The sequence below is a fragment of the Podarcis liolepis genome (genome assembly GCF_965112155.1).
Source record: "Podarcis liolepis genome assembly, chromosome: 13".
NCBI lineage: Eukaryota > Metazoa > Chordata > Lepidosauria > Squamata > Lacertidae > Podarcis > Podarcis liolepis.
In genome coordinates this window covers 42225074-42246987 of record NC_139573.1, presented here as the reverse complement: position 1 = coordinate 42246987, position 21914 = coordinate 42225074, and the positions used below count along the sequence as shown (strand labels likewise).

Sequence of the window (21914 nt, the reverse complement as noted above, 5' to 3'; positions counted from 1 at the left end):
ATGACATAGGTAAAAAATAACAGCAATTTAAAACCAAAAGTATCACAGTTTAAAATGACATAGGTAAAAAATAACAGCAATTTAAAACCAAAAAACCAAAAACGGAGCCCTCCCTGTCCAGCAGCAGCGGCAGCAGTCCTTTATGGAGCCCGTCAGGCCCGGCCCTAGGCCAGGTGGTGAGTGGCAGGACTGGGGCCCCGCTGAGCAGGGCCTTGGTCTTTTAAAAGAAAGGACACAGTAGCAATGGTTGAATGACCCAGCATGGACAATAATAGAGGGGTGATAACCTCACTCCTCAAATCTTTACGAAGAGTGCCGACCAGAAGCAGGTGAGCCACTGACTCAATCAGTGTCCACATGGACATAACTGTTTTTCCAGTGGAAGTTTTTGAAATCGACCCTCAAGTACAGCCGAAGGCAGTATATTCATTCTTGCAAAAGTGAAGGCGCACCTGTATTTTGGAATTGTTAAATTTTGCAAATAGGGTGCCAAAGTGTCTGTTCTGGCTATGCTTTAGGCCGCTTTCGGTGTCCTAGTGTGTGTAGGAGAGTCGCCAGGGCTCTGTGGTTGTGACTCTTTGAAAGCCGCTGCGATGTTTGTGCTTCCACCCCCCTGTTTGCGGCCCAGTGCCTTACATCCTACAAACTCAAAGAGGTTGACCCCGGTGGTGGTTTTCTTCTTCAGGGTCCTAGAGTCTACGGAGATCTTATCCACGGACACCGACAGCAGCTCTGCGGAGGACAGCGACTTTGAGGAGATGGGGAAGAACATTGAGAACATGCTCCAGAACAAGAAGACCAGCTCCCAGCTGTCGCGGGAGAGGGAGGAGCAGGAGCGGAAGGAACTGCAGAGGATGTTGATGGGGGAGGACAGCATCAATGAGAAGGAGAGGGGCAAGAAAGACAGGAAGGACAAGAAAGGGCTCTGTGAGTGCCTGGCAGGGGCAGGAAAGTCCCCAGATAGGGGGCAGCTCTGGGATTACAGCTATAGTCTTAATGCAGCAGCAGCTGTGGCATTCCTGGTGTTCTTGGACTCCAACTCCCAGCATCCTTTGCCAGTATGGCCCAATGCTCAGGGATGATGGGAGTTGTGGTCCAGATATAAAGTAAAGGTAAAGGACCCCTGACAGTTAAGTCCAGTCGCGGACGACTCTGGGGTTGCGGTGCTCATCTCGCTTTACTGGCTGAGGAAGCCGACGTTTGTCCGCAGACAGTTTTTCCAGGTCACGTGGCCAGCATGACTAAGCTGCTTCTGCCGAAACGGAGATGCCGTTTACCTTCCCGTTGCAGTGGCACCTATTTATATACTTGCACTAGTGTGCTTTTGAACTGCTGGGTTGGCAGGAGCTGGGACCAAGCAACAGGAGCCCACCCTGTTGTGGGGATTTGAACCACCAACCTTCTGATCGGCAACCCCTAGGTTCAGTGGTTTAGACCACAGGGCCACCAACGTCCAGATATAGCTATAGCTATATATAGTGGTACCTCGGGTTAAGTACTTAATTTGTTCCGGAGGTCCGTACTTAACCTGAAACTGTTCTTAACCTGAAGCACCACTTTAGCTAATGGGGCCTCCTGCTGCTGCTGCGCTGCAGGAGCACGATTTCTGTTCTCATCCTCAAGCAAAGTTCTTAACCCGAGGTACTATTTCTGGGTTAGCGGAGTCTGTAACCTGAAGTGTATGTAACCTGAAGCGTATGTAACCCGAGGTAAAGGTAAAGGGACCCCTGACCATTGGGTCCAGTCGTGACCGACTGACCTGAAGTGTATGTACCGTATTTTTCGCCCTATAGGACGCACTTTCCCCCTTCCAGAAATGAAGGGGAAATGTGTGTGCGTCCTATGGGGCAAATGCAGGCTTTCGCTGAATCCTGGAGAGCGAGAGGGGTCGGTGCGCACCGACCCCTCTCGCTCTTCAGGCTTCAGGAAGCTATCCGCAAGCCTTGCAAGCCCGGCGGGAGTTCCTGCGGGCTCGCAAGCCTTGCGGGCAGCAGCCTGCAGCCCGAAGCACGGGCGCCCTCCGTGCTTCGTGCAGGTGTCCGCAAGCCTTGCGAGCCCGGCAGGAGTTCCCAAGTTCCTGCGGGCTTGCAAGGCTTGCGGGCAGCAGCCTGCAGCCCACAAGCTCGGGGGACAGCGGGGAGGCTCAGCGCGCCTTCCCGCTGTCCCCCGACCTGGTTTGGAGGCTGGCGCTGGGGAGAAGGTGCTCTCCTAGGGTGCACATTGCTTAAAAGGTGCATGGTTTAATGGGGAGGTGGCAGTTCCTATGTGCTCTCTCCTAAACGTCCAGTCCCGAGAAGTGCCTTTGCCCCTTCCCATTGGATATTGGAGACACTAGGCATTTCGGTTTCCCCATGGAGAGCTCACCGCCTTGGCTTGTCCCCTCGGCAATGCAGCCCGTGTTTTCCCTTGCAGCCTCCACCCCTGGCAGCCTGGGAGGGTCTCACAAAGATGATGACACGGCTTCTGTGACCAGCCTGAACTCCTCCGCCACGGGCCGCCGCTTGAAAATCTACCGCACTTTCCGCGACGAGGACGGGAAAGAGTACGTGAGGTGCGAGACGGTCCGCAAGCCCGCAGTCATCGATGCCTACAGCAGGATACGGACAACCAAGGACGACGAGTTCATGTAAGGGCATTCCAGAGACGCTGCTTTCCTCTTGGGAGTGACATGTTGGTAGGGTGGGAATCTCCTTGCCAAAGGAGAGCGGCGAGAGGCCAGAAAACGTGCAGTGTGTTTATATTTGTTCCTTTAAAAAAAAGTTGCATCCTGCCTTTGTGCCTTTTTCTACGCGGAAAAAAATATTTTAAAATACACATGGGCGGGATATGGCAAATAAGAAAATATGGAACCAGCACAAGGAGTCAGTCAGAGTGAATCAAATTGGGCAGCAGCCAACGTTGTATTCCAGAGGCGAGGAACCTGTGGCCCCATCAGATGTTGTTGGACTCCAAATCCCATCAGCCCTAGCGGGCATAGCTAGTGGTCAAGGATGATGGGAGCTGTAGTTCAGCACCATCTGAAAAGCCATATGCCTAGTTTTTGTTTATCTGTGTGCTTTAATGCTTAGTGGCCGGCCCTACCGTTAGGCCAGGGAAACCTGTGGTCATCTGGAAGCTGCTGGCTATACACAGCTCCCATCAGGGCTTGCCGGCAGAGCCAAATGTCTGGGATGATGGGAGTTTGAGTCCCGCAACATCAAAGTCCCTCGCCTTTGTGTTTCCAGCCGGAAGTTTGCCCTCTTTGACGAGCAGCACCGGGAGGAGATGCGGAAAGAGAGGCGCCGGATCCAGGAGCAGCTGCGGCGGCTCAAACGAAACCAAGAGAAGGAGAAGCTGAAGGGTCCTCCTGAGAAGAAGCCCAAGAAGATGAAGGAGCGGACGGACCTTAAGGTAAGCTGTCTCTCTTGAAAACTTTGGCTGCCTCTGGCTCCTTTTCTTGTGGTCTTTAAATTTTAATGTCCAGCTGTTGTGTTTGTGGAGGAAAAATAAGCAAGCATCTCAGAAACCAGATTGCGGACCTTAGCAGGTGGTGCTATCCTGTTCTTGTCCCCTCCTCCAAGCCTGGTAGAAGCAGCATAAATTCTTCAAGGAAGGAAATGTGTAGCCCAGTTTTATTCAGCCATTGTTGAGAGACTGAATTTAGATTGCATAGCTGCAGAATCAATTTTTTTTAATAAAAAATAATCCCAGAGTGGTAGCCATGCAACTAAAAAAATATTAGAGGCCTGTAGCACCTTAAAGACTAACACATTTTATTAAGGCATAAAATTTTGTGGGCACAAACCCCCTTTGTCAAAAGCATTAGGTGAAAGTTGGCAGTAAGAAAGCAGAAATTTTAATAAGTTTCAACTCTAGTTTATCACAGACTAGTTTTTTTTGCATCTCCTTGCCATTCGGCTCCCACCTTAAAAGTCTCTCCTTTATCTACCTCCCAGCTAAGAACTCCATGCCACGGACAGGGTGATCTTGAATCCACAAAAGATGACAGCATAATAAATTTGTTAGTCTTTAAGTGTGCTGCAGGACTCTTTAATTTTTTTAGCTACATGGCTACCTATCTGGGATTTCCTCCCCCTAAATCTGGATTCTGCAGCTATGCAACTTAGTATGTACACAATTTAGCTTTAAGCTGCTTCTGTGTTGCTGGTGGTGCAGTTGATGAAAGCCTTGCCTGTGTCTCTTGAGAACCCCCCCCCCTTTTTTTTTTTGCTTCTGGGGCTAAGCCCTCCCCCCTTTGCTTTCGCTTGCAGTTAAAGTGTGGCGCTTGCGGGGCCATTGGCCACATGCGGACCAACAAATTCTGCCCCCTCTACTACCAAACCAACGCTCCGCCCTCCAACCCCGTTGCCATGACGGAGGAGCAGGAGGAGGAGCTGGAGAAGACCGTCATCCCCAACGATAACGAGGAGCTGATCAAAGTGGAGGGGACCAAGATCGTCTTGGGGAAGCAGCTCATCGAGAGGTGAGAGGCGTTTGACATCATCTCACAGATAGGGGAGTCTTCTGGATCAGGGCCATAGCCCATCTAGTGCAAGCATCCTAATCTCACAGTCGGGACCCAAAAGTCTGTGGGAAGCCCCCAAGTGCAAGAGCACTTCTCTCCTCCTCTGATCTTTAGCAACTAGCATTCAGAAGCATAGGGGACACAGGTGGCACTGTGGGTTTAACCACAGAGCCTAGGACTTGCCGATCAGAAGGTCGGCGGTTCGAATCCCCGCGACGGGGTGAGCTCCCATTGCTCGGTCCCTGCTCCTGCCATCTTAGCAGTTCGAAAGCACGTCAAAGTGCAAGTAGATAAATAGGTACTGCTCTGGTGGAAAGGTAAATGGCGTTTCCGTGTGCCGCTCTGGTTCGCCAGAAGCGGCTTAGTCATGCTGGCCACATGACTCGGAAGCTGTACGCCGGCTCCCTCGGCCAATAAAGCGAGATGAGCCCCAGAGTCGGCCACGACTGGACCTAATGATCAGGGATCCCTTAACCTTACCTTTTATTCAGAAGCATTACTGGTCATATCCATTGTGGTTTGTAGCCATTGACAGAGCACCACCGTCATACGGTCTCCTGTGGGAGCAAGTTCCATACTTTAACTATGCGTTGCAGGAATAAATGCCAAATCTTCCACCATTCAGCTTCATTGAATGGCCACAATTTCTACTGTTACCAGAGAGGAGCAAAAACTTTCTCCTATGCCAGTGGTTTTTAACCTTTTTGAGTCCACATCTCCCTTGACCAATCATTCTTTCTGCGGCTCCCCTGCGGAAGCCACTTACCCTGGGGTTCCTTTGCAGTAAGTGGGGATTTCTCGTTCTGCTTCTGCCCTGCTCCTTTCTGGCACCCTTTTGGACACGCAGGTAACTGCCCTAAGTAGAATAACAGGGTTGTGTCCTGTGTTCATCATAATCCAGAGCAGACCCAAAGAATGAATATGCCTAACTTAGGCTTGTTAATTTTAGTGGATCTGCTCCAAGTAGTACTTAGTCGGAAGAGGTCTTTTAGATCATCTAGCTCAGGCACAGGCAAACTCTGCCCTCCAGATGTTTTGGGACTACAGTTCCCATCATCCCTGACCACGGGTCCTGTTAGCTAGGGATCATGGGAGTTGTAGGCCAAAAACACCTGGAGGGTCGAGTTTGTCTATGCCTGATCGAGCTCAAACGTTTTGCTCCTCAATGAATCCGTAAACGGTAAAACCATGAAATGGTGTGACCCGCCAGTCAGGAGCGTTGCAGAAAAGAAATGCCAGTGCCCAAAGATCATCAGCCTCATGGGTGTGTTTGGCAAGGCTTTTCCCAAAAAGAGAAGGCCATTGGATAATTGAAGAGATGGCTCACATACCACCCATTGCATAGGGTGCAAGGCAGTTAACCAGCAAGGTCAAGTAAAAAGAATCCAAAACAGCCATAAAATAACATAATCCTTTAAAAATAACCACGCAGCAGCTCATAGCAAGTCATTAAACGTCAATTACTAAGAGCAGCAGGAGCAGCAACTGACTGATGCACAAGGTAGAATTGGTAGCACCTTAAGGATACAGCAGGCTGCTTTGTGAGCTGACCCGTGGTGGGATACAGGTCTTCAACTTACAGCTCCTTTGACCCCAGACTTAGACCCACTGAAAGAGTAAACGGGCTTCATGCTGTGCTCTTTGTGGTTGACTCAGTCCCTCCCAGAGTGGCGGCTAGACGCACCAAAGGAAGAGGGGGTGCAAGCTATAGCTCACGCCTCTCCCCTCTCTCCCTGCAGCGCGGATGAAGTTCGCAGGAAGTCTTTAGTGCTGAAGTTCCCGAAACAGCAGCTTCCACCGAAGAAGAAACGGCGCGTCGGGACCACAGTTCACTGCGACTACTTGAACGTGAGCCCTTTCCTGACTTTCGTGCTCCTTCCCTCTGCTCACGGTCTACCTGGGAGATGGTTGCAGGGACAAGGACTTGCTTCAAGCCTCGGTCAGAGGGCCAGTAGGCTGCAAGTTGGCCCCAGCTTAGAGGGCAATCCCTCCCCTAAAAAGCAGAGATCAGCTGAATGCTTGGCGATGCTCTTTGTCAAGATCTTTGTGCAAACCTTGGAAGGGTCTTTAACGCATCGCTTCTGTCTCTTTCAGCGGCCTCACAAATCCATCCACCGGCGGCGCACCGACCCCATGGTGACTCTGTCCTCAGTCCTGGAAAGCATTATCAATGAGATGCGAGATCTTCCCAATGTAAGACCTTTTTCCCTGCAGGGTTTGATTTTGGCCTCTTCTGGTTGTATGTTGCGTGCAGAGGCAAGGCGGCTCTTTGCTTCCCAGGTATCGGGAGGACCAGCTCCTTGGTTGGATGGGAACAACAGAAAACCTGATTTATGAGATTTTTTTGTACACGGTTTTGTAGGAGATTTTCTACAGGGTGTCCTTTTCCGAACTCGCTTTGTCCAAAGATTGCAGGGCGGTTCACAATGTAAAAGTAGAAAATGAGAACACAAAATACGTAAGAAAAACAAGGTGATTTTCACCTCGAAGGTGAAATGTGTAAAACAAAGCTGTCAACGTTTCCCCTTTTTTTAAGGGAAATTCCCTTATTCCGAATAGGATTCCTCACAAGAAAAGGGAAAAGTTGACAGCTATGGTGTACAACGTTTCTCATAGGGAGGATGCTTGCTTGGAAAGGCTCTGGTAGCCTTTTGGGGGCGTGCAGGCTGTTTTCTGCCCTCTGCCTTGGAGAGCAGTGCTTTTAATGTGTTTTTAATGCTTTTATGTTGCTGTACCCCAGCCCTTAAGGGAAAGTGTTGTGCAAAGATGCAAAAGGGAAGCTCACCTTCCTTTCGGGTTTTCCTCTCCTTCTCCCAGACATATCCCTTCCACCAGCCTGTTAACGGGAAGGTTGTTAAAGATTATTACAAGATCATCACGAAGCCAATGGACCTGCAGACCCTGCGAGAAAACGTCCGCAAACGCCTTTACCCATCCCGCGAAGAATTCCGGGAGCAGGTGGAGCTGATTGTGAAGAACAGTGCCACATACAATGGTGATGGTTAATTAGTTTTATTTTCTTTTTTAAAAAATGAAATAAACACTTCTCTTCTCTCCTCTCTTCACACTTGGAGAGCTAGTGTGGTGTAGTGGTTAAGAGCGATAGACTCGTAATCTGGGGAACCGGGTTCGCGTCTCCACTCGTCCACATGCAGCTGCTGGGTGACTTTGGGCCAGTCACACTTCTCTGAAGTCTCTCAGCCCCACTCACCTCACAGAGTGTTTGTTGTGGGGGAGGAAGGGAAAGGAGAATGTTAGCCGCTTTGAGACTCCTTCGGGTAGTGATAAAGCGGGATATCAAATCCAAACTCCTCCTCCTCTTCTTCTCCTGAGCTCCTTGCATGAAGTGTCCCAGCCTTAAAATACTAGTCATGGCAACTGGGGCAGTGACCTGATGCGCTTCCTGAGGAGGCGAAGGTGGCTTTTAAGTATTCATTTGTAAGGCTGAAATTCCTTCTGATGCTCCCCTGCTTTACGTCATAACCCATTTTATGCTCTAAAGCAGTGTCCCCCAACCTTGGGCCTCCAGCTGTTTTTGGACTACAGTTCCCATCATCCCTGACCACTGGTCTTGCTAGCTAGGGATTATGGGAGTTGTAGTCCAAAAACAGCTGGAGGCCCAAGGTTGGGGAACACTGCTCTAAAGTGCTTGGCCTATCTTCATTAGTTGTCCAGCTGTTTCCTTGACTGACAGCCTTACATATTTGTAGCTTGCCAGCCTATTTCCTTCCTGCAGTTTCCTGGTTTTCCTCTTCTCTCGGTGTGGCTGATTCCCTTTCCTCTCCTTGTCTGATTTATCAGCAGGACCGGCACCTACCTTGCCTCGGGTGATTTTCAGTTAGAACTGAACTAGTCCTTCTGGGCTACTTAGGAAGAGCTGTGATACCTGCTCCTTTTCTCTGGCGATGTGATCTCCCAGCAGCTTGCTTTGCCTGTTGCTTCTCAGTCTCACTCCCACCAAAGGGCAGTCTTTGCCAATCTGATGCCCTCCCAGATCTTTTGGACTACAACTCCCATCAGTCCCAGACCTTACTGGCTTGGGCTGATGGGAGTTGCCGTTCCAAAACAGCTGGGGGATACCAGCTGGTTGCAAAAGGGGAGAGTCTGCTCCCTAAGTTAGCTCTCTGTGCCACTGGGAGATACGGCTAACCTAGCCATATGGAATCTTAAACTTCTGATTCTCCTTTCAACCTAGCAAGGCTCTCAAGGCAGCTCGCAACAGCGGCACCCCACAATAAATGTTTCTGTTGTGTGTGTAATAAACAAAAATCTGCCCTGATTCCCTTATGGGGAGACACAAGAGCCCTTATAGAGTCCTTTGTAGGTTCTCCATCGGTCGGAGAAAATAACAGAGGCCAACCAGAGAATATTGAGAAGCAAAGCAGCTTGTAAGCTTGATCTTTATTGAACTGTTGCAACAGGGTGCTCCCCTCACATGCAGGAGAAGGAGGAGGACCCAGAACCAAGGTGTGCCTGCCCTTATATAGACATTTTAAATTCCCTGCCCTGGAGCTCAAGACCACCCCTCCATACAACATACATACATCACAGAAGGGGTGTAACCCAAGACCACCCCCCCACAAACATTATACCTACATCACAGAAAAGGTGGTCTACAACAGAAATTTGAATGTTGTTGTTTTTCCTGTCTGCCAGGTTATCTGATAATTCCTTATCTGATTGCCTTTCCTGGTAGTCTGGCCATTCCTTTGAAATGGTGATTACCCAATTCCCGAGACAATGGGAAGGTTCCCTCACCCCCCTCCCTCCTTGCAGAGAAAACATTTGGTCAGTTGGGGAGTCAAAATGGTTTCAGGGCGGTCTTCCTGTGCTGCTCCAGACATGTGGTCCACATATCTATGTATGTGCTTGGATGGTACATTTATGAACATTTATTTTATATATATACAAGACCTTACATTTTTTATTTCATGTGTTTGCAGGCCCAAAGCACTCTTTGACCCAGATCTCTCAGTCGATGCTGGACCTCTGTGACCAAAAATTAAAAGAGGCAAGTCAGGGTGTGGAGGGAGGGAGAGATTGCTTGTGGCTTTGCGACCAACGCAGGACTGCTCATAGTGAAAGCCACTCTCCAGGGGGAGACATTCCCGATTCTACCTGGAAATGCCAAGGATTGAACTCTGCCAGTGAGCTGTGGTCCTTTCTAGTGTACAGCCGATTTTTTTGGGGGGGGGGGCTCTAAAGAAGTTGCTGTGAATCTGTGCGCATTTCTGTACTTTTGTGCCCTTTCAGAAGGAAGATAAACTGGCTCGTTTGGAAAAGGCAATTAACCCCCTGCTGGATGATGACGACCAAGTGGCCTTCTCCTTTATTCTGGACAACATTGTCACCCAGAAGATGATGGCTGTTCCTGATGTAGGTCTGCCCCTGGCATATTGGGGTGGTCCCCTTCTGTGGTTTCCATCAAACTGGCATTCGGAAGCATTGGTGCCTCCATCTCTGGAAGGCAGAGCAATGGCTAGCGGCCATCAATAGCCCCTCTCCCTTATGAATTTGTCTAATTCTTTTTAAAGGCCTGGTGGCCATCTCTGCCTCCTGTGGGAGCAAGTTCCAGTTTAACTACATGCTTCCCATAGAAGTACCATATTTTTTGCCCTATAGGACGCACTTTTCCCCCTCCAAAAATGAAGGGGAAATGTGTGTGCGTCCTATGGGGCGAATGTAGGCTTTCGCTGAAGCCTGGAGAGCGAGAGGGGTCGGTGCGCACCGACCCCTCTCGCTCTCCAGGCTTTGCGCAGCTCTCCACAAGCCACGGGAGCCCAGCGCTCGGCTCCCGCCGCTTGCGGAGAGTTGCCTGCATGCTGAAGCCTGAGCGCGCTGAGCTCAGCGCGTCCAAGGCTTAGCGGACCTCTCAGCAAGCTGGGCTCCCACGACTTGCAGAGAGCTGCCTGTTTGGGGGCTGGGGTCGGGGGAAGCTCGGGCTTCCCCAGCCCCGCGCCTGGGGGAAAAAGAATTCCCCCCCTTTATTTCCCCCCCAAAAAACTAGGTGCGCCTTATGGGACGGTGCGTCCTATAGGGCGAAAAATACGGTACTTTCATCCAACGGCATTTCCATGCGCTCTGGTTTCCATCACTGTGTTCCATTGTGCCAGAAGCGGCTTAGTTCTGCTGGCCACTTGACCCGGAAAGCTGTCAAACTCCGGCTCCCTTGGCCTGAAAGCGAGACGAGCTCCACACCCCAGAGTCGCCTTTGACTGGATTTAACCATTAATGGGTCCTTTACCCTTTGCCTTTTCTTCTAACATTCAGCTTTACTGAATGCCCTAGAGCTATGAGAGAGGGAGAAAGCCCTTTTTCTATCCACATTTCTACACGCTGTGCAAATTTTTATTTCAGGCTTCCTCAACCTCAGCCCTCCAGATGTTTTGAGACTACAGTTCCCATCATCCCTGACCACTGGTCCTGCTAGCTAGGGATCATGGGAGTTGTAGGCCAAAAACAGCTGGAAGGCCGAGGCTGAGGAAGCCTGTTTTATTTCCTTTTATATATATATAAATTTCTATCTTACTTGCCTTTTCTCTAGGCCAAAAATCTGGTATTCTGGTCCCTGTATTTACTTGGGTTTGGCTAAAAGGGTGTAGCAGACTGCAAGCAAACCAACATAGGATTTGGGATTTGCTGGCAGGTGCAGGAAATGGATCGTTTTGTAGGTGTTCTGCAAAAGCCTTTCAGTGTCTCTTGAAGATGCATGAAGCCCACAGCTTGTGCCCATTTAACTTCTGTGCATTCGGCTGTATGCGCTTGGCAATTTAAAAAACCCGTAAAATAAAAGGGGTGGGCATGCAGGGGAAAAGGCTTGGGGAGTCCTACCCACCATTGCATCCAATGTGTTCTGACAGTATGTGATTTTGGCTTTGGGCGTGATTCCTGTAACACAGATCCCGCGTAAATTGCGGGCTTCCTGAACCGGATGCAGTTCACTCTGCAAGAGCGGCTTGCTCATCATCTCTCTTGCCCTCTTGTCGCTTGCAGTCTTGGCCTTTCCACCATCCTGTAAACAAGAAATTCGTGCCAGATTATTACAAAGTCATTGTCAGCCCGATGGACCTAGAGACAATCCGGAAGGTGCGTACTGTGCTTTTACGTTTGCAGCTTCTCAAAACTGCCTTTTGTAAACCATTTAGAAGTTCTCTTACGACTGAGTACCAGATAAGTTCTGTCGAATAAGATAAACAAACCCTTAGCAGCGAAGCAAAGGCCCCGGCTGGCTGGCTGGCTGTATTTTAAATCTTGGAAGTCCGTTCCAAAACCAAAGCGTTCCAAAACTAAGGCGCGCTTTCCCATAGAAAGTAATGCAAAATTGATTAATCCGTTCCGGACTTTTTAAAACAACCCCTAAAACAGCAATTTAACATGAATTTTACTATCTAATGAGACCAATGATCCATAAAATGAAAGCAAATGAACAATGTACTGCAGTCACATAATCAATCAGCAGCTGAACTGGGTTCCACACAGCCACAAAAACAAAAAAAAGAGCCACAAAAACGCAAAATGAATAGCAAAAACAGACAGACCCCAGTGTAGCACTCAAACCGGAGCACATTCTGCTTCCAAAAAATTTCGCAAACCGGAACACTTACTTCTGGGTTTGCAGTGTTTGGGTTCCAGGTTGTTTGAGTACCAAGGCGTTTGAGAACCAAGGTACCACTGTAATTCTGTTTCCTTAGCCTCAGCCACCAGCTGCTGATTTGGGGGCCAAAAAATCACGAGGAGAAATAAATAACCCAGAGACATGTGCTGCTTTTGGCTTGGGTCCTGTTGAGTGTGTGTGTGTGTGTGTGTGTGTGTGTGTGTGTGATGGGGAGTAGCAGCTTCACATTTGAAAGGACCCCCAGAATGCTGAGATCCTACAATGGGGCGTGAGGAAAGAAGTGGCCCCTAGTTGGCCCGGAAGGGGTAAAGGACATTTTGCAGGCCAGAATCAAAAGACTTCACACGGACTCCTTAAAGTTCTACACTCCCGTCTTGCCTCCTCTCTGTTCATTCTAGAATATTTCCAAACACAAATACCAGAACCGAGAAGTCTTTCTGGATGACGTGAACCTGATCCTTGCCAACAGCATCCGATACAATGGTGAGCGACCCCTTTGGCTCTGTGCCGCATCTGTAGCCCGTTGACGCATGTTTGTGGAGAGTTTTCAGGGCGAGAGCTGAGCCTGACTCCACATTTGCTCGTGAAGACATGAATTAAGTGTCTTTTCCTAAAACGTGGCTGGGTCCCTTGATGAAAGTTGCTTAGGGAAGTTTTTAATGTGTGACATTTTAATGTATTTTTAATCTTTGTTGGAAGCCACCCATAGTGGCTGGGGAAACCCAGCCAGATGGGTGGGGTACAAATAATAAATTCTTCTCCTTCCCCTTCCCCTTCCCCTTCCCCTTCCCCTTCCCCTTCCCCTTCCCCTTCCCCTTCTCCTTCTCCTTCTCCTTCTCCTTCTCCTTCTCCTTCCCCTTCCCCTTCCCCTTCCCCTTCTTCTTCTCCTTCCTTCTGGGTGCTCTCTTGTTACACTTCTTTAGCTCCTGGGGCCCAATCCTGTGAGTAGGCACAAACAGAACAGAGGGATAACTTATTCCAAAGCCTCGGGGCTCTAATCTGTCTTCCCCCAAAGCAATGTATTTTTCTGTTCTCCCACCAATTTTGGTGACAGTAGCAAAAGCTGGGGAGGTAGAAAGCTCTAACTCCCTTCACTCAGGCCAGTGCCCTGATTGATAATTTGATGTATGGGATGGGGGGGGGGGTTAACCCCTTCTAGCCAGCTGCTGGCAGCAGCTGCATGTCTGGTGTGTGTGCAAAAGACCACATCCACTACAGGCAAACCATCCCTGGAGGATTAGCAAGAAAGCCAAGAAACCTTAGCTGCCCCTGGAAAGAGGGGACTGGTTTTACTTAAATCCCAAGGGCCATTTAAGTGTGCTGTGGGACAGGGCAGATTCAGGAGTCCTCCAGGGCCAGAGCTCAAGGAGATCTTGTAAATTTTGGCTGGCTGGCTGAGACAAGCAGCTTCCCAGGAAAAGAGTCCTTGAAAGATATCACTCTCAGTTGCCACAGTTGCACACCGGCAAAGCTTTGGAAAGCTCTGGGTGTGTACAGTGAGTGGTACCTCTGGATGTGAACAGAATCCGGCCCTGTTCACATCCTGAAGCGAACGCAACCCGCACCTGCACGTCACGATTCGCCGTGTCTGCGCATACGCGTGACATCATATTGAGCCTCTGCGCGAGCAGCGAAACCTGGAAGTAATGCGTTCTGTTACTTCCGGGTCGCTGCAGAGCGCAACCCAAAAACGCTCAATCCGAAGCATGACTGTATCGCAAAAGCAGTACTTACCTGTATCTCTGCTTCCTTGAAATGAAGAGGGCCACGGGAACTAGTGGCTTTCTCCTGGGCTCAAGTATCAGCGGGCCAGCACTAAGGAGATGTGGTTTGTTCCTTTGTTTTTCCCCATTTCAGGGCCTGACAGCCAATACACAAAAACAGCTCAGGAGATTGTGAACATCTGCTACCAGACGCTGGCAGAGGTAAGTGGCCCAGCAAGCTGAGCCTGCCAAGGACTGCTTTGAATTCTCGACAGTCTCCGCAAACGCTTCTCTCTCTCTCTGTTCGCTCCTTCAGTACGATGAGCACCTGACCCAGCTGGAGAGGGATATCTGCACTGCCAAAGAAGCGGCCTTGGAGGAGGCAGATCTGGAAAGCCTTGACCCGATGACCCCTGGGCCTTACACTCCCCAGGTGAGGCACCCCACCTAAGCTTTTTCACAGGACCCCCTTCTGCTCTCAAATGCTGTGGCCCTAGCATGAAGATTGCACACACTTGTGGAAAGGGTTTGTTGTATTAGATTTCTGAGCCACAGACTTGTCCTACTAGCACTGGGAGGCGTCTGGTTGGGAAGGAGCCTTTCAGAGAGACTGTTGTTCAGCTAGACCAGTTCTCTCCAGCTGCTTAGACAGGGAGGAGATTCTCCTATCACCAGCTCCTTTTTTAAACTGGAGATGCCAGAGATTGAATCTGGAATTGGTGGCATGCAGAGCATGCTAAAGGTAAAGGGACCCCTGACCATTATTAGGTCCAGTCGTAGATGACTCTGGGGTTGCGGCGCTCAACTCGCTTTATCGGCCGAGGGAGCCGGCGTACAGCTTCCTGGTCATGTGGCCAGCATGACTAAGCCGCTTCTGGCGAACCAGAGCAGCGCACGGAAATGCTGTTTACTTTCCCACCAGAGCGGTACCTATTTATCTACTTGCACTTTGACATACTTTTGAACTGCTAGGTTGTCAGGGACCGAGCAACAGGAGCTCACCCCGTTGCGGGGATTCGAACCGCCGACCTTCTGATCAGCAAGTCCTAGGCTCTGTGGTTTAACCCACAGCGCCAACCGTGTCCCACAAAGCATGCTAGTGAGCTGCTATCCCTTTCACATTGCTCAATCCCTTTCATATTGTTCAATCTCTGGCATCCCCAGTTTTTTAAAAAATGGGGGTGGGGCTCAGATAGCAGCTGATGGGAAATATCTTGGCAGTAGGCCTGGGTGATATATTGATATATCACATATACAGTGGTACCTCGGTTTACGAACTTAGTCCGTTCCTGAAGTCCGTTCTTAAACCAAAACCTTTCTTAAACCGAGGCATGCTTTCCCTAATAAGGCCTCCCGCCGCCAGTGCCCTTCCACCGTTCAGATTCTGTTCTTAGACCGAGGTAAAGTTCTCAAACCGGGACACTATTTCTAGTTTTGCGGAGTTCGTAAACCGAATTGTTCATGACAGGACTGTTAAACTGAGGTACCACTGTATTGCCCAGGACCGGTATGAGGGCCTAACTGTGATGGTGGTTTCACTCAGTGGTATATCGCTAGTGAAACCGCCGCCATTCATGAGTCCCTTCAGTGCTCAGCGTGCCGAGGGAGAAACAAACTGCAGCCGGGCGCTGGAGGCAGAGGGACTCGGGAGCCACGGTGGTTTCACCAGCGATGTGCCACTGAGTGAAACTGCCACTGTCGGTCCCTCGTGCCAGCGGAGAGGGAGAAACAAGGTGTCAATACAGCTTGTTTCTCCCTCTGCGTCTTTAAACTGTTTGGCTGAGGAGAGCGCAGCTGCCCTCGCCTCAGCCAAGCAGTTTTACGGAGCCGCTACCAGTTCGCACGAGCCATCGGCTGGGGGGACGGGCACCATTAAACTGTTTCCGCTCCCTCAGCTGTGCAAGCAGGAGAAAAATTTGGGCTCCCTCAGCTTGGGTGGGGTGGGGGGCAAGCAAGAGGCTTCAAGAAGAAAGAGGTTGCTTGCCCCCACCCCTTCCTCTTGCCAGTGAAAGAGCTCTGCCGACTGAACCTGTCATGGCTTCCTCTGTCTTGGGGAGAGGTCTGGCTTGCTCAGCTGTCGGGCAGAAACCTCCCCTCACAGCTGAGCAGCAGGCTTCGGCCTGCTTCATTGGCCCCAACCTGGAAGGCGCTGAGGTAAAAAAGCCTGCAGTGAGAGCTGCAACAGTTTCACTCGGCGCCTGAAGGATTGGGGACAACACAGCTTTTCTCAACACCAATGTTTGGCTGGTGATACACCATGATGTTGAAAGCCTATTATTGCACCGCCCTACTCTGCAACTAAGACCAGCTGGACGCAGTGGTCTTGTACAGTGTTTCCCAAAGAGGTCTCCAGTTGTTTTTGGACTACAGTTCCCTCCATCCCTTGCTAGCAAAACCAGTAGTCAGGGATGATGGGAATTGTAGTCCGAAAACAGCTGGACGGACACCCACGGTTGGGAAACACTTGTGTAGGTGGACAAATATTCTGACCTATTATTGTAAGTCAACTTCTGGTGTTATCCTGATGGGACTTTGAAGGTGGCTGGATTTCATGGGCTTGATTCAACTAAACGTGCTTGCAGGAGCTGGCACAGTCCTCCCAAGCACCCTTGTACAAGGTCCATTTCTGTATCTTGGCCAAGCGCAATAGAAGCACCTGCTCTAATTTGCTTGGACTACTGCAATGCGCTCTGTGTGGGGCTACCTTTGAAGGTGACCCGGAAACTACTACTAATCCAGAATGCGGCAGCTAGACTGGTGACTGGGGGCGGCCGCCGAGACCACATAACACCGGTCTTGAAAGACCTACATTGGCTCCCAGTACGTTTCCGAGCACAATTCAAAGTGTTGGTGCTGACCTTTAAAGCCCTAAACGGCCTCAGCCCAGTATACCTGAAGGAGTGTCTCCACCCCCATCGTTCTGCCCGGATGCTGAGGTCCAGCACCGAGGGCCTTCTGGCGGTTCCCTCATTGCGAGAAGCAAAGCTACAGGGAACCAAGCAGAGGGCCTTCTCAGTAGTGGCGCCCTCCCTGTGGAACGCCCTCCCATCAGATGTCAGAGATAAACTACCACCTGACATTCAGAAGACGTCTTAAGGCAGCCCTGTTCAGGGAAGTTTTTAATGTGTGACATCTTAGTGTATTTTTGGTCTTTGTGGAAGCCGCCCAGAGTGGCTGGGGAAACCCAGCCAGATGGGCGGGGTATAAATAATAAATTATTATTATATTATTATTATAATTTGCAATGGCCTAGCAATCCTTCTGCTTCCTTGCAGCATGGCCAAATTGGGTGTTGGGTTGACCAACAGACAGTGCGTTGCAGGTTGAGTTGATTTCCCCATCCTCCTTTTGTCCTCTCTATTCTGCCCTCTTTTCCTACTGACAAGGGTTGCTTTCTCTTTCCTTCTCCTGAACTCCATATAAGCTTTTTGTATCTGAAACCAGATAGCACACAATTCCACAATACCTGCTTCCATAGCAGTAGGCTCCTATTTCATCCCCTGCCTGACCTTTGGACACTTCCCCTGTGCGTGTTGCATATTGGAATCTGTTACCCGTTTCCCTATTGCTTCTGGGTTTTTTTCCCGTGAGAAAGGGGATGAAATCTCCAGTCATTTACTATAGAGAGAGCCACAGTCAGGAAAGGAGGGCAGGAGCCATTACCAAACTGCTAAGAAATTCTGATTTCTTCTTTTTAAACGTACTCCAGCCTCCAGATCTGTATGACACCAACACTTCTCTCAGCATGTCCCACGATGCCTCGGTCTACCAAGATGAGAGCATTCTGTCTGCTTTGGATATTCCCACAACCACCCCCGAGAAGCAGGGAATACAGGTCAGAAAAGTCTGGAAGCAAAGAGGGCAAAAATATCTATTGGGAAAGGCAGGGGAGAGAGGGGTTACAGCTTTCCCTGTGGCAGAAGCTGCACGGAAAGTATGTAACAGGGCATGCGGTATCAAGATGGATATAATTTGGCATCATCGTTAATTGCTGGTCAAAGAAATGGGGACAGAGGTGTGGGAGGAGGCTTGTAAAGATTTTCAATAAAACCAGAATAGCTGGGACTTGTGGAGGAGGAAGACCATTAGCTCCAAGATGCCTTGGGCAAGGGCTTGGTATTCTTTCTTTTATGAATAGACACAGAGAGTGGATATAATAAAAGCCAATGGTTCACATGGCCTAGAAGGGCCACGGTTTAGCCCTTACAGTGGTGCCCCGCAAGACGAATGCCTCGCAAGACGGAAAACCCGCTAGACGAAAGGGTTTTCCGTTTTGGAGGTGCTTCGCAAAACGAATTTCCTATGGGCTTGCTTCGCAAGACGAAAATGTCTTGTGAGTTCCTGCGGGTTTTTTTTCCTTTTTGCCCCCCTTTTTCCCAAGCTGCTAAGCCGCTTAGCAGCTGATCCTAAGCCGCTAAGCCGCTTATCAGCTGATCCGCTAAGACCGCTAAGCCGCTAATAGCGCTAAGCCCGCTAAGCCGCTAATAGCGCTAATCTGCTAAACCGCTAATGGGCTTGCTTCGCAAGACGAAAAAACGGCAAGACGAAGAGACTCGCGGAACGGATTCTTTTCGTCTTGCGAGGCACCACTGTATCCCTTTCAAGCGGAAACTGTGTCAAAGCAGTTCATAAAGCCAAAAGCCCTTCTGGGCTGAGCACTAATATGCGACAGCAATACCAGGTAGCCAGTCCTCCTCTGGTTTTAGTGGAGCATGAGAACTCAGCGTGCCACAAATCTGGAGGAGGATTTATATTGTGGAGGTTCCGATCGCACGATGCCTGTATTGTAGGCAAATAGGGGAAGAGGCATTTATTGGAGATAATGGATGGGACGTATGCTCTGGGCCATTTAACTGGGGATAAATACATTTTGTGCAGGTTCTTTATGTGATGGGCCTAAATGTGGCATGATTTGTAGCAGGAGGGGAAAGGAAAGGGCAAGGGGCTGTGTAAACACAAAGCGTACGTTGCAGAAAAGTACAGGGCTGTGACAGAACTGTCTTCACCCGTTTACCAGAGGATGCGCCGGCATGGCAGAAGCGGGGTATCAAGTTTGCAGCTGTGGGTTTTGAACCCAGGTTGCCTTGCGAAATGGGTTTCTGCCATTGCAGGAAGGTGGCTCTCTGCTCTTGGGGAGAGAGAGGGCAGTGGAGGAAAGGAAATCCTGTCCGCCAGCATCTTAAGAGGCCCTTTGCGCTTGTAGGCTTTTGTGACTTGGCTTGATACCCTGAGCAAGTCCTGGAGGTGCGTAGGAAGGCATTTCAGAAGCAAAAGCTTAGGAAAGTGCCGCAAGTCCCGGGCGGGTCTTTCCCCTCGGCTGCGGCCCACTTCCGAGGGCCTGTTCCCTTCCTCAACCGTGTTGTCTCTGTTCCCCACTCAGATGCGGCAGGGCCGAGGTAGGCTGGGCGAGGAAGACTCTGACGTAGATATTGAAGGGTTTGATGAGGATGAGGATGGGAAACCTAAGACTCCAGCCCCAGTGAGTATCTCTGATCCCATCCCTAGTTTGTGGGTTGAACTTCTGCCCTTGCGGCAGCTCAGGGCCCCTTCTGAGGGACGTTGGTAGCAGTGGCTGGAGACGCAAGCCAGGGCCCATTGTTGTTCTTTAGAACGAGACGGCCTTGCCGGTGAGGGACGTCCGCGGGTAGAGAGATGCCACACTCGGCAGGCGCCGGCAGCTGCCCTCCCGTCTCTCTCTCTCTCTCTTTTTAACCACTGGCTGTTCTGCCCTGACAGGAAGTGGAAGATGGGGATGGAGACCTGGCCGACGAGGAAGAAGGTTCGGCGCAGCAGCCTCAGGCTAGCGTTCTTTACGAGGACTTGCTCATGTCAGATGGAGAGGACGATGACGGCAGCGACGAGGAAGGCGACAACCCTTTCATGTGTAAGTTGTCCCTCTTTACACAGCAGGGCCAAGTCAGGTGATGGGTCCATCTCTCTCTATAAAGGTAAAGGGACCCCTGACCATTAGACCCAGTCGTGGCCGACTCTGGGGTTGCGGCGCTCATCTCGCTTTATTGGCTGAGGGAGCCGGCGTACAGCTTCCAGGTCATGTGGCCAGCATGACTAAGCCGCTTCTGGCAAACCAGAGCAGCGCACGGAAATGCCATTTACCTTCCCGCCAGAGCGGTACCTGTTTATCTGCTTGCACTGGTGTGCTTTTGAACTGCTAGGTTGGCAGGGGCAGGGGCAGGGACCGAGCGACGGGAGCTCACCCCATCGCGGGGATTCGAACCGCCGACCTTCTGATCGGCAAGCCCAAGAGGCTCTGCGGTTTAACCCACAGTGCCCCCCACATCCCTTGCTGTGCTGGTGGGGGCTTCTTTTTGGGGGGGAGCGGAAAGGAGGGGAGCAATAATGCTCCCTGAAAATTGTCCTCGCTTTATGACAACTAGGTTTAGGGGGGAAGTAGAAAAGGGGGCCAACAGTTATGCAGTGGGGGCTGGGGAAGAGCTCAGAGAAAAGGTGACTGAAATGACTTGTGGAGGGATGGAAACACGCCCCCCCCAAAAAAAAACCTTTCAGCTTTGGCTCTGCCTGTTGCCAATACAGTGGTATCTCGGTTTACGAACTTGATCTGATCTGGAAGTCTGTTCTTAAACTGAAACTGTTCTTAAACCAAGGCTCGCTTTCCCTAATGAGGCCTCCCGCCGCCAGTGCCCTTCCACCATTTGGCTTCCGTTCCTAAACCGAGGTAAAGTTTGCAAACCCGGACACTGCTTCCGGTTTTGCGGAGTTTGTAAACCGAATAGTTCGCAAACAGGGCTGTTCTTAAACCGAGGTACCACTGTATCTGCTTCCCCACCACTTTCGTTCATGGGAATATAGCCTTTGTCGTCTTCTTCTTACTAAATTTGTATACCACCCTATACCCACGTCTTGGGGCAACTCACAATATAAAAACGCAAAATACACAATAAAAACAAAACCCACCCCAATAGCCCTCCCCTCCCTGACACATTTTAAAAGGGCTTTGGATTTCAATCTGCCAAAGGCCTGGCTAAAGAGGAACGTTTTTGCCAGGCAGCTAAAGGTGTATAATAAAACCATTTCCTTCCCCTTCCAAGGAGCCCGAATTTTGGGAAAGCCTTAGGATATATCACCAGCTAAACATTGCAATATATCATGATATCTGAAATAAGGATGGAACTATGTAGAGGCGGATGAGGTCCTGTCCCTGCTATTGCTTCTACTTAGTGTATTGTTACAACTGTTACTTTATAGTACAGATATTTTTTTAATTTGCACATTTCCCCTAAAATATGGAGGGAAGCTGTTTTGGGGAAGACAACAATGTAAACACCGGAAAGTAAAAATGGAAACACTGACAGTGGTACCTTGGTTTACAAACTTAATCCATTCCGGAAGTCCGTTCTTAAACCAAAGCGTTCTTAAACCAAGGTGTGCTTTCCCATAGCAGCGAGGGACTCAGTTTACAAATGGAACACACTCAACAGGAAGCGGAACACGTTTTGCTTCCAAGGCAAAGTTCACAAACCAAAACACCTACTTGTAGCGTTCTTAATCCAAGTTGTTCATACAGTAAGCTGTTATTAAACCAAGGTACCACTGTATTTTCTTCTGCCAGTGAGCTGGGTGGCAGGGAAGAAAAAGGAAGAAGACACAGACACTCGCATGCACACACACAGAAGGGGAGACGGGAGGAAGGAAGCTTCACGCCCCCCCCCCGTGTCATTCTTTTACATAGCGTGAACACACATTGAGATTTGCGATACGTTGCCATGTCAAATCTTAGGAAACCAGTACAGTGGTGCCCCGCAAGACGAACGCCTCGCGAGACGAAAAACTCGCAAGACGAAAGGTTTTTTCGTTTTCGCGTTGCTTCGCAAGACGAATTTCCCTATGGGCTTGCTTCGCAAAATGAAGCTTGCCCCCGCACCCCGGATCCCTTTTGAACCAAGGGGCGGCAACGGGGAGAAGCGATCTTCTCCCCTCCGCCCCTTGCTTCAAATGAGGGGACAGAGGGGAAGGCGTGCGCGCGCCTTCCCCTCTCTCCCCGGACCCCTTTTGAACCAAGGGGCGGCAACGGGGAGAAGCGATTCTCCCCGCTGCCCCTTCCCTTGCTTTAAAA

General features: G+C 50.1%; 1 protein-coding gene across 8 annotated transcripts in view; it reads left to right on the top strand.

The window, feature by feature from the left end:
- Positions 1-21914, top strand: part of LOC310690468 (transcription initiation factor TFIID subunit 1) — a 50757-nt gene that overhangs the window by 26680 nt on the left and 2163 nt on the right. For 4 of the 8 annotated variants that reach the window (XM_083469388.1, XM_083469386.1, XM_083469387.1 and 1 more), the window contains exons 23-38: positions 686-927; positions 2413-2626; positions 3225-3390; positions 4251-4462; positions 6244-6352; positions 6599-6697; positions 7322-7499; positions 9448-9515; positions 9758-9880; positions 11498-11590; positions 12518-12602; positions 13977-14044; positions 14139-14255; positions 17532-17657; positions 19203-19301; positions 19559-19706. In XM_083469388.1, coding sequence (XP_083325514.1) covers positions 686-927; positions 2413-2626; positions 3225-3390; positions 4251-4462; positions 6244-6352; positions 6599-6697; positions 7322-7499; positions 9448-9515; positions 9758-9880; positions 11498-11590; positions 12518-12602; positions 13977-14044; positions 14139-14255; positions 17532-17657; positions 19203-19301; positions 19559-19706 — 2147 coding nt within the window. The remainder of the gene's footprint in view (positions 1-685; positions 928-2412; positions 2627-3224; positions 3391-4250; positions 4463-6243; positions 6353-6598; positions 6698-7321; positions 7500-9447; positions 9516-9757; positions 9881-11497; positions 11591-12517; positions 12603-13976; positions 14045-14138; positions 14256-17531; positions 17658-19202; positions 19302-19558; positions 19707-21914) is intronic. The other 4 variants (XM_083469392.1, XM_083469390.1, XM_083469391.1 and 1 more) reach the window with 1 other exon arrangement.